At 41.0% G+C, this 12,685-nt stretch overlaps 1 protein-coding gene across 1 annotated transcript; it reads right to left on the bottom strand.

Annotated features, from left to right (window-relative positions):
• Positions 1-68: 68 nt before the first annotated feature.
• On the bottom strand, positions 69-11,860 carry tmem62 (transmembrane protein 62). The gene is made up of 14 exons (XM_032547511.1): positions 11,589-11,860; positions 11,227-11,431; positions 10,594-10,705; positions 10,365-10,502; positions 8,949-8,994; positions 8,399-8,540; positions 7,501-7,625; positions 7,198-7,320; positions 6,951-7,106; positions 6,238-6,397; positions 5,934-6,132; positions 5,700-5,795; positions 4,246-4,364; positions 69-3,647 (listed from the first exon to the last, which is right to left on the bottom strand). Exons 1-14 carry the CDS (start codon positions 11,624-11,626, stop codon positions 3,327-3,329), a joined length of 1,980 nt encoding a protein of 659 aa, XP_032403402.1. The 5' UTR covers positions 11,627-11,860; the 3' UTR covers positions 69-3,326.
• Between the last annotated feature and the right edge of the window lie 825 nt (positions 11,861-12,685).

The following is a 12,685-nucleotide window of genomic DNA, read 5'->3' as shown; positions in this document are numbered from 1 at the left end:
CATCAATTACGTGCCTCTATCTTACTGTGACCCGATTGGACTACATAGAAACGTTCGGACACAAAAGCCATACCGTAATGCACATTTCTTTATTCCACAACACTATAAACCGATAATAAAATATAGTTATCGTGGTTCTAAATCGAGTTGTCACAAGAAAAATATGTGGCAGGTGTAAAATTACCATCCATTCATTCACAAAGCATCAGTGCTCCAACATAGGGGAGGGATTGCGGTAGGAGGTCACACAAAACACCAGCACGTTGGTTACAGTATGTGTCCCCCTTTGCGTTGATGCGGAGGCGGTGGAGTACATGACAGCGTTTCCTCACCGAGTCCGGTCGGCGTGCATTCCAAACCGGGCACGTTCACGTTTATTGTTGGTGTCGAGACACTTTTTGTTTTAGGGGAGAGGAAAAAATATCATGCATTAGGTGTTTGAAGTGATCCAAATTTGTCCAACACTGCCACCATGTGGACAGATGATGGAACGGTACAGGGGACTGTAGGAGACAACGGCTCCCGTAAATGAATAAAGAGAAGATAAATGTATATTTATGTCACCGTAGAGGAAAGAGGTGCACCATTAAATTATTTTCTAAGTGTCTGGCGGCTGTTTCAGCAATAAAGTGTTTTAATGTTTCTTATCCGATCAAGGATGCAACTTTGACTGTTTTCCCCTACATGGAGATTTGAACCAACGGGTGTTCCTATGTGCCGTTTTTACATCAGCAGTTACAAGTAGAGAGGTGTGAACGACAGTGCAACAAATAGGTTTTCCGTGCTTTCGCACACATTCTCGACAACATGGACGAAAGAGGTCTTCACACACGAGGAAAGCTTTCCGAGCCAAACCCAAGGTTCGGGGGCCGGAGGGAGCTGAAATACCCCATACCCAGTTTTCAGAGTAAATTAATTACACGAGGAAACACATTTCTTCAAAGTAAAACAAAAAACAAAAATCACACAATACAATCAAAATGAATAAATTAAAAACAGCATAAAATAAAATAGTGGCTGATCTCATCACATGTTTAACACATTCATCTAAGTTTCTTAGCTAATCCAAAATGCATCTGGATTGCTTCGTGTTGGGTTTTTGTTCACTGAACTGTTTTGGAGTATAAAAAAGAAACAAAACGAAACAAAAAAAACTTCTGGAGCCAGCGTGTTGTTGAAGCGTTCACATTCCTGAGAAACAAACGGCAGCTATCTGCGAGTAAAATCAAAAATCCAAGTCGGGTGCAGGGTTTCGGAGAACACTGGCGTAAATGTGAACATCACTGGCAGTTGTCTGCAGTGAAATTGACTTGGTTTACAGCTAAAATTGTGAACTTAACTTCACACACAGTCCAAATGCCGATTAGATTTTCTGGATTTCTGTGTGGACTGAAGAATATGAAGTGGAATCTATATATATATATATTTTTTTTTAAGTGCTGTACTTCTACTTCCTGTCTGATTTGTGTTCCAAGGTAAACATTGGGAGCAGTTTGGCAACTCCAGGCTTCATCCACCAACAAAACCAAGGGTTTGGAGGAGAAAAGAAAAAAAAAAAAACTTTCTTACTCATCCTTTGGCAGTGGTGAAGTGGCGTTTTGGCCAAGGCAACAAATCCAAAAAAGTGCTAAATCTCAAGTAAATGAGCCATCTTTAACCACAGCAGAATACAGTACACTGTCAACCACAGTAAAAGTTGGAATATTCCTCTTATAGATAAAACTAGACCCACCGTCTTGCAAAAAGTATACACACCCTTTAATCTTCTCCACATTTCATCAGGTTAAAACCACAACCCTCAATGTATTTAATTGGGATTTTATGTGATCTGACAGGGTGTCATTTAATCTCGGTTGAAATTTGTTAGTGAGCAAATAGCAGAATGAAGACTAAGGAACTGTGAAACATGGTGATGGCAGCGTCATGCTGTGGGGAGGCTTCTCTCCGGTAAAGGTAGGAAAGATGGAAGGGGGTGATTTTGAATGAAAATCTAGGGCTCCTATCGAAATATTCATGTCAAAATGTCCAGATTAGACATTCGTTAAAGCTGCACCATAAATCAAATCGCAACCGTCATCACAGCGTTACTGCGTGCAATTTAGCAAACCGTAAGAACACTTGACTGACATATTTCGTAAAGTGTTATATTTAAAGTGCCCTGCATAACAGTAATCATTTTTTGACTGAATAAGATTTTCGATCCGCACATTATTACTGCCTGAGATTCTAGAGCTCATACAGAAAAGTGGGGACATCTCAATGAAGGGGGGAAAAAAAAGTCTGGAAATTGTGGATTCATATAGTCATCGCAATATTCAGAAAAAACGTAATTCAGAATTAATATTGCAGTTAAATGTTCCCCTGATATTGTGCAGCCCTAGAAATTCTCATGAATTTATACAGCTGGCAAGCTGTAAGGAAGAGTCAAAAAGGAGGAACAGAGAAGAGAAGAGCCAGAGGAAGCAGCCAAGGAAGGAAAAAGAAAACAAAGGGAGGAAGAAGAAGGAAAGAACAGACAAAAGGAAGAAATGAGATAGCATTTAGAAAATGGAATCTCGAATAAAATCTAGAAATGTTAATATTTGTTAATACTCCCCTTCCTCAAAAGAAGCATAATAATTGTGAAAAACCTCACATAGGCTGGAAAAGACTTGAAACTAGAGCAAAGATTCACCTTCCAGCAGGTCAGCAGCCTGAAGACATACAGAGCTGCAATGAAATGGTTTTGCTTAAATGACCTAGTCAAAGTCTAGAACTAAAGTCAGACCTGAAAATCTGGAGTCAGACTTAAAAATTGCTTTTCGTCCAGTCTGTCCGACTGTGAGCCATTTTGAGGGGGGAATAGCTCAGTGGAAACATTTCAGTCTCTAGATATGACTGCTGCTCGCTTGTGGACGCATCCCTAAAAAGACAAAGTATTAACTTTGCAAGATTCAACACAAATACGATAAAATCCCAATTAAATATATTAAACGTCATGGTTTTAAAGTGACAAAATATGAATAAGTGCTTTTGCAAGGCAGTGTGTTATGTGCCCTTTATGCATCCGAGATTCATTTACCCTTAAAACGCTGTACAGATTGCTATGAATATGGCCACAAATGTGCTCGTCGGTGCTTTACAAGAACATGCATATTAAATAAACGGTACTATCTAGAAACAGGAGAGTTCGGTGTTGATCTGTAGAGAGAGAGAGAGAAAAAAGACGGCCGTCGCCGGGGGGGAGGAGGACGAAGAGGAAGGAGGGAAGTCGGGCTTTCAGGGTGAGGAGAGACAGCAAAATGTATCTGTGAGTCAGGCTCAGGGTGCAACAGTGCAATTTACTGTCAAGAGGAAGAGTTGCTCTTGCCGCTGTCGCGAAACAGAGGGGCGGGGCCCGTCCAGGCCCAGTAGACCAGGACCACGCCGAGCGCCAGGGCCCACGTGCGGACGGGAGACAGGAAGAAGGCCGTGACGCCGTAGGTCTGCAGGAGGAAGTAGCAGGAGTGGGCCTGCCAGGTGAGCAGCAGCAGCATGAAGACGTGCACCGCCACAGTCCGGCCGCGGCGCCCCGGCCGCGCCAGGTGGGACCACAGGGTGTTGCCGTGGCAACGGTGGTGAAGGCTCCAGCAGAGGTAAGAGGTGAGGGGAATGTTGAAGAACAGCAGCTGCCAGAAAGAAAATGAGATCACTTATTATGCTCTTTTTTTTCTTTTTCTTTTAACCGGGATAAGTCTGGACTATAGTGATGCAAGCTATTGATTAATAAGTTAAACTAAAGTTGATTGATCTGATCAATCAACTTTAGTTTAACTGATGAGCATTTTCTTAAAAACCTGAGTTTTCTCTGTTATCAAGAGGGACGTTTCATAACACGAAGGGCTACTTTTTTCAAAATATGCTGAATTAGAAAAAAACCTTAAAATATTTTCTGTCAGCTGTATTAAAGACTCACTGAAATTGGCGGTTTTTCACATTGTTAACCTTAGACATATTTCTAAAATATAACAAAACAGGAAGCTCTTGGGTTGCTGAATAAACCATTAATCAACAATCAATGGGAAGTCAGTTAATTGTTTGCATTCCCAGTCTGGACAAAGATGCTGTAAAAAAAAACAAAAAAAAAAACAGCAGGCTACGAATATTGCTGATATGTACACGGACTTTTTAAAGACACGTTGCACACATGAAAAAATAGAAACGTCCCCAAGGAGTCTTGCATACATAGAGAGATGCAGAAGCGATCAATGAAATCAATAGTCTTACTTGAATGACTCCAACAACATAAGTGAGACTTCCTTCCAGGAAATGGCCGTCGATGAACACGCCGAAGGCGAAGCAGGCGCCACCGTGTCCGTCTATCAGCTCTCCGATGAACCACGGACCTGACAGGAGGCACGCGAACAGTTCATTCTTTACGCAGAGTGACAGAGACGTGCTCAGGAGAGAAGAAGTGTATAGCGTTACACATCCATACATCTATCCAGTGTCGAAAACCCCGGGCAGGTCACCGTTTTTTCCATTTCTCTATATATATTTAATGAGCTTCTAAAAACACCACGAGTCTTTTGTCTTCTACTTCTCCGCTCTGCACAACTTCGTGTTGGCTTGTCAAATAAAATCCTCCAAAAATACAGTGAAGTTGGTTGGCTGGTTTTAATGCGACAAAGCAAGAGAAAGGTTCTTTTGCTAAACCTCTGTTATAATGAAATAATTATTGTTTCCAGCTTTAAGTAAAAAAAAAAAAAATCCCAGAACTTAAGAAAAACAATATTAGTGTTTTTCTCTTTATTTACAAGTACATAAAGATAATCTCCTGATATAGTGAGAATTTGTAAAATTATTTGCAGTTGGGTTTTGCCAAGCGATTATGAGAGCCTCATATGTTATCCTACAGCTGAGTGTTATATTTATTTATATCTTCCGCTGTTTAAACACAGATTAGATGTTTCTGGAGGTTAAAACTAACGCTTAGTCTAAACGAGACGGCAAAAAGCGAACTTCAACGATTTTAAAACAACTCCAGTCTCCAAAAATGTTAAGATTCGTTGCAGGCTGTTTTTGCAATCCCTTATTTTATTCCTTATTTACCTTGAGATCAGAAATGTCTTTTGCAAGTGCATCCTGGCAGATCAAGCATTTGCTGCGGAAAACTGAGCCATTTTTAAATATTTGACATTTCTTTCATGGGTTGGGAAAAACTGAAACATTTAGGTTAAACATCAGCTCTGCAGTTTTCTGGGTGAAACTCTAGATTGAAAAGGCGAGTCAATATTACAAGGTGAACAAAATTGTTTATTTGAGAATACTTTACCGAGAGAATGAGACGACAAACCTGATAGGAAAATGTTCTAAAAAATGTTATGTTTTTGTTTCATTACACAAGTATTCATCTATAAATCCAGCGTATTATTTCTGCTGCGTTTATATATATATATATATATATATATATAATTTCTGTGAATACACAAGTGCATCTTGACAAATTAGAATCTGATCAAAATTAAAAGATACCTCGATTTTTGTTCATTTTGATGATAATGGCTCGCAGTTAGAGACGATTCGGTACATCGGAAAAAGTGATTATTTCATAAGAGATGCTGGACTGAACATTCTGTAAGTATTATTAAAAATAATGATTTAAATATTATTTTGGATTAAAAAAAAAAAATAAAATCCTAAACAGTCAATGTAAGAGTGAAGAATAGCAGGTTACCAACCTAAAGCTGTGCACAGGTTCAACATCAGTAGAGAGTAGTAGAACAGGTCCATTTTACTGATCAGGTGGAGGGACACACAGATTTGAGAAAAAAATGCTGCAAAATAAAGGGAAAACATAATTAATTTGTAGCTCAGAGTATTCGTCGAACTAATTTCTCAGGTTGAATCAGAATGCCATTCTCATCCAAAGCTCCAGAACACGGCTTCGCGGCTGTTCGTCTGCAACAGCTCACCTCTGCTGGAAGAAACACGGAGGAACCTGAAGGCGACGAGCACGCCGACATTCAGAAACACCGTGAATATGAAGAGCGCTCGGCCCAGGATGTAGTGATCCGTGAGCAGGATGAAGGACTGAGCAAAACCGAAGCTGGGACTAAGGGTGTTCTCCAGCGTGAAGTGCTGCTCCCGCACCACTGACCGGCCCGCCGAGTCCTGATGCAAACACACGCAAGTAGGAAAGCATTAAAACACAGTTCCTAAGCACTCTTGGGACTCACAAACTAAATAAAAAATTTTAGAAATCACATTAGCACCGACCTCCACTTTGACAGTAATCGTGTGCAGGCCAGCGAGGTAGCGAGATGGATCCCACAGCAGGACATGCAGGGGCCCTCCGGCGGCGCGGCCCCTGCCCAGCGGCTCCCCGTCTATGCTGACGTGGACCGTGGCGATCGGAGCCTCGGAGAAGGCCAGGATCCTGCAGAAGTCACAAAATCACAGTCAGACAAAATGACATTTATTTTTCAATGAACATGCATTATAACATCCGAGTTTTACGCCGTGAGAAACTTCCACATAAACAAAGAGTTAAAAACCAACTGTCCGTCAACTACAACTTTGCTGACACACATAGAAAAACTCAGTCAGGTTATTCATCATTGAAGAAAAAAAAACTAAACAAACAAAACCAGAAACTCAGTGTTTAGTCTATATTTAACCATCAAAGCGCACATTGTGTTAACTTTTCCCTTTGCAATCTTGTTTATCGCATTCCTTCTATTAATGGAAAATTTTGCTCATCCTATCAAATAACTCTGATAGTTTATTTTGAACAACCCGCACCAAATATAAAAGTCACTCGAGACCAATGAACTTCACATTTCTTAAAAACATTTAGAAAGACAAAAAGAAAGAGAAGAAAATTAGACAGACCAAACATCTTTCCATTCTTCTCCAGATTTTTAAAACAGTCAAATTACATTCCAAATTTTTCCAGACACATTAAAAATTTTTTTTTAATTTACAGGCACCTAATGTGCGTTGATCTCCGTATCCGGCCCAGCGGCTCCAGCCCTGGGTGGAGGTATTGCGCGTCCTTAGGGTTTGTGATGAGCACTGCAGGCCACTGCTCAAACTGGAGGTCAGAAAAACTCAGCAGGTCATGGTCGAAGGCCAGGACCCTGAACCTGTAAGAAAACATCAAAGAATCTTTCTCAGAAAAAAAAAAAAAAACAACTAAAAAGTTGCCATTTCAAAACGTTCTGTTGCGTCACACACCTGCGGTTGTCCATCCAGTCTCCCAGCTCCAATTCCAGAGTGCCGTGCGGATGGCGGCTGTGGAGGACCGGCATCAGGCCGCCGAGTGTGTGCAGGTGGCCACACAGATACGCCACAGCAGATCTGAACACAGAAAGTCCAGACCTGAGAACTGGGAATCTACATGAGCGAGCATGGGCCACAATAGTATAGCAGTGTGATGCAAGTTCAGGCTGCAGGCGAAACCAGGTGGATGAATAGTTGCACCACGACAGCGTGACATAACCCGTCTTTTGATCTTTTTAACTTTCTTGACCTTCCTACCTCATCGTGTCTCTGACCCCGGGAGACGGCGAGACGATGGTGGAGGTGGTGTAGTGTCCAAACCAGATGGATTGATTGCTCGTCAAACTCTCTGCTCTGAACTTGTTCAGCAAGTCCATCTGAGTCTAACAGACGAATCCAGAAAAACAGAAAATGTCTTCAAAGACAAGAAATAGGAAGAGAACAAAAAAAAAAAAAACATGGCCTTGCAAGAACAGTTTTGCTTCTTTCACAAGTTTTTTTCCCCCACCTTGTTTTTTCCCCTAAAAATAGCCTAATTTAACCATTAGAAAGAAGGTCTGCTGCAGATTATTTTTACAATGTTTGACCTATTGTTTTTGACATTTTTTGTTTCTTTATTATTTATCTTACATTGTCTGTTATACTCCTAATTGCACTGATTGACCAAAGTAAAATTGTTTCGTTTTTTCATATTTGACCAAGCTTGAGAAGCTATTCATGAATTAGCTAAATTACCAATATGCTGAGGAAAGTTGCATGAATATAAAAGGAAACATGTTTTAGGGTTTTATTCCAAAATGCAGATCAGTTCCGACAAAAAAGGAAGAACATTTTTAAACAACCTCCAACATAAAAAGGTGGATCTTTCAAAATAGGTGATTTCTCAATGACAAGGGCTTTGTTAAAGCAGCTCCTGCTCTACAAAGCTGAGTCCATTTCAAATAATACAGTGCACCGCTTGATGATGTAATGTTGACGAGGGTCTGGTTACCAACACATATGCCATTACACCTCTATTACCCGTTTTAATGGGTGACCTAAATTCACAAGAATTAAATTATATGAATCGACAAAAAAGCTCAGAGCAGTCATTTGCATGAAAAAAAATTCAATCAGAAATTGGGACATGTTTTTTTTTTTTTTAAACAGGGCTTACCTGATTCAGGATCCCGAAGAAATTGTATGGCCGTTTGGGTCCAGGAGTCAGGGTGGCGTCCACACAGACAAAGGAGTAGTTACCAAACGGGGTCGTGTGAACATAATGAAAAGAGCCTACTTTCTGATTGGCTGAGTATTTTCTAGGAAAGAGGACAAAACAAGCAGAGGCGACGTGAGCAGCAGGAGGGCGGCACGGCGGTCCTATTCGGAGCCTGAGCCTCGGAGATAATTTAATGCATTCTAAATAAATACATTAGCCTTGTCTCACAGATAAAAAATCAGGACATTAAGGATTATTAGGGAGGCAGGAGACAAATCAACATTAAGAGCCGGGGAACTATAAAGCATAATAACTGTCAAAAGGCAACGCAGTGAGTCTGATCATGTAGATTCGGGTTCTATTTTGGTCTATATGAACTCTAATCTGCTTGCAATGCGGTGAGACTCGTGTTTCAGGAGCACCAAAGACACAACGATCAGATTTATACTGTGAATGCGTGAGCTCGACATTGAGCAGGAATTAGGTAGCGTGTTGATTATTTACTAACCTGTAATAATTGTTGACACTATCCAAAGACATAATGTTGAAGGCATCTGCAAGCAAAATGAAACGGGAGAGAGTGAGAAGCATCTGAAACACACAAAAGCTAACACGAGGTTTTTGCCGGTTTCACCAACTCAAATGTAAGACTTTTTAAGACCACTATGAATAAAATTCTAGACCTATGTTGGGGCAGAAATGCAGAAAAGAACTGAATTAGTTTGTTTGTTTTTTTCAGGGGACCAAAGGTGTGAAATTTCTGGGGTGCTTTTGTGGCTCTTGGCAGCCGCTTTGACACAAGCGTTTTTGTGAAGAAGAACGTAGCATTGTATGTGTTGGCAACATAAGCGAGCTAGTGGCAAAGACAAACGTCGTCCAGCTAACTGTTGATAAAGTTACACACACCCAAGATAAACACAAAAAAATCTAGCTAGCTAGCTGCTAATGCCAGCAAGTATACCGCTACGTTTTGCTAGCAGTAGACTGCAAGTAGCAATATACTATCTATGTGCTAATGCTAGCTAGCTAGCTATATCTAGGTATAGCCTAGCTATTAGCTAGGTAGTATTAGCAGCTTGTTCCCTCACAGTACGCGGGGAGTGAAGATGTCTGCAAATGTTTTGCACAACTCAAACATTTGCCTAAAAGAAAAGTCCCACAAGAAAAAAACCTACATAAAATATACAAGATTAAGTCCTAAGTCCTGTGATTTATGCATTTAAAGGCAACTTACATTTTCTTTAATGACTTTAAGATATTTTAACATCTTAATTTGGATGCATTAATTTAAGACTTTGTGGAGAAACCCTTTAACACACAGGTGTCAAACTCAAGGTCAGCAGGCCAAATCCGGCCCACCCCAGCTATTTTATGTGGCCTTCTCGACTTTCGAGGACCACATAAATGAAACCGTCAAGATAAGTTGTGTGCCTAAATATTATTTCATATTTATTTCATGTCTAATCAAATCATTGTTTTACTCTCATTGTTCCAAATTTTGTTCAGTGCAAAAGAATTTTCAGTAGCATTTAAATTTATGAGGGTCTCTAAGAATGCAGTGAAAGCTACTTATTTAGATTTTAACTGTTTGTTAATGGGTAGTTTTATCAATCAATTCTGCAACAGCCAGCCTTCTTTAGGACGTCAATGATCTTGATGTGGCCCAAAGTGGAAATGAGTTTGACACCCCTGATGCAACAGGACGCAACTTAATTGAAAGTGAAAGTGACTGCGTGGCATTTTATGAGTAGATCGATGGGGATTTTCTGCTTCCTGAAAAGGCGGTGAAGACGTCCTGAGTCATAAAAAAAAACCCTCCCTTCTGATTCCTGAGAAAAAGTCTTTTGTAAACTCTCAAAATAAGGAGCTGTCCCAATAAATCGGCAAGCTTTTGGTAACATTTAACACCGCTGTGGTAACCTACCATGATTTCCTCGAATATCGATCCACTTGGTGCGCTCCATCACTCGCGACTTCTTCAGGACGTTATGATAGGCCTGCCATTCCACCTCGTGCTGGAGGGAACCCACCTTGCTCTCTGTTTTGGCATCTGTCAGGTCCCCTGAGTAAAAACAATAACAAACGGTCATCTTTTTTAGATGAGCAGGACCCATCCCCATTCTCTCCCAACTACATGCTTCCTGGGATTTTACCTGTTGCGAGCACTAGAGCCGGTTTGATCACATCGATGGTGTGGGTGCAGAACCTCTCGAAATCCGGGGTACGTTTTGGGTCGTGAAAGCGACTGATGTGAATGTCCGACACCTTGGATCGGACACAAAAACAAGATGAAAACAAAGATATAAAATAGCGTTAGTGCACAGTGCCTAAAAAAAAAGTATTCACACCCCTTGGTGTTTTTGTTTTTCCCTCCAAATTTTGTCACATTACGATCATAATCATCAGAATATGTATGTGTTAAAGTGGCCCAGTGAAAAATCCAGACCTAAATCCGATTGAAATTTGTATTATCACAGTGAGAAGATGTGATTAGGTTTAAGAGGTGCGAATACTTATGCAAAGCATTGCTGTCAGCTGTAAAGCACAAGAGATCAAGGTTTAAACACAACCTGCAGTGGTGTTGAATCACCTTTTTTTTTTTATCTGGCATAATACTTCGGTGGTCAGTGACCCCTTTCTGTCAATCATTCAAAAAGCCAACAAAGCCGGTTTTTAGCTCCGTAAAGCCAAATCCATGCATCATGGTCACACTAAAGCATTATGGGGTTTGGTTAGACTTCATCCTGCGGACTGTCACAAAACAGAAAAAGAAAATGATAGCCCACCTGTACAAACCAGAAAATGTTGTTCAACTGGTCGCCGGGAAATGGTGGAGCGCTTCCTTTGGGTCCATCTCCATCACTGGCACTCGGGTGCCGAATGCTGCGTTTAGGGTGCCAAGCCGTGTCATAGCTATCCAGCACCCAAGAGGTGATGAACGCCAGAGCCAGTCCGAGGACAACCAGCGCACCGAACAGCTTCAGCATCCTCCTGTAGTGGCGAGAAAAGGGGGGGCTAGCTGCCGCCGTCTGTCCCGGACAGGGAAAAAAAAGCTAGCTACTGGCGGCGGAAACAGCTGAGGGCACGAATCACACTAACATTGATATTGCACACTAGCTAGCTACATGGCTAAAGCTAAGGCTCAGACCGTTTTTGTTGCTGCCATCGCGGCCACAGGAGACGCATTGAGGTGCTTGGTTCATTCACGGCTCCGTTCGGCTGCCTTCAGGGACAGACGGGAAGTATATCGGAGGTCTATCCAGCTGTTAGCTGCCTACCAGCTTCATACAGCTTGAACCGGTTAGCGGGGAAACGACACCACGAAGCGAAGAGAGATTATGTGACAACAGGAGCTCCCACTCTGACATTATTTTCAGTATCGCCTCAACCTGCGACCCTCTTCCTATTAATTTGTTGCCTTCGGCAAAAAAAAAAATAATTACGTAAGATGTAGCCAATTTACTACGGCTTGAGGGATTTTTTGGAGACGTTGATGTATTTCAATTTTATGAGGATTGTGAGTAAAGCAAGGGGAGTATTGGAGGGGAAAACATTTGCTTTAGTTTAGTTTTGTTGAAGATTAAAATAAAAAATATATATTGCGAACTATTTTGCCAATGATTTTAAATATTTCACATAAGAACATGGCAAAAGTACAACCGTAAGTAATAAAAGTTGTTATTATGCTAATAACCAGTCGACCAGTAATCCAGATCAATTAATTAATTTATTTAACCTATCATTTAAACTCTTTTTTTCTGTCTGTAAATGCATCAAGTAGGATGTTTTTGATGCAGTTTGGTTAGAGTTTGTTAAAACTCACAATTTCTACGCTTTCCAAATTATATCTGTACAATGAATTTATTATTATGCACTCCACACCATGCTTACTACCTACACTCTCCTATACTTTACCCAATAAGTTAGCTGCATTAATATTTAGCAAAACAATCAAAAGCAAAATCTTTTCCAGTTCTCCACATTTCAAGATGCAATATGCTTTCAAATGAGGCCTACCTTATTTAAAGAGAAGCTCACACTGACGATTTTTCTGGGACGCAAAAAGGTGAAATAATCCAACTCGTTTATGCTAATATTGCTCGCCATCGCACCTACTCGGTCTACGCCAAACCACGCCCACATACACTCGAGCTCGAGGCAAGTCCATCCTGATTGGATGAATCCTGTGGCCGCGGTAAACTGAGGGGGCGTGGCTAGACGCCCAGCCTGTTAGGCTGAGTGTGG

Source organism: Xiphophorus hellerii, chromosome 19, assembly GCF_003331165.1.
Source record: "Xiphophorus hellerii strain 12219 chromosome 19, Xiphophorus_hellerii-4.1, whole genome shotgun sequence".
NCBI lineage: Eukaryota > Metazoa > Chordata > Actinopteri > Cyprinodontiformes > Poeciliidae > Xiphophorus > Xiphophorus hellerii.
Note: the sequence above shows the minus strand (reverse complement) of the source record. Positions and strands in the feature narration are given on the sequence as shown.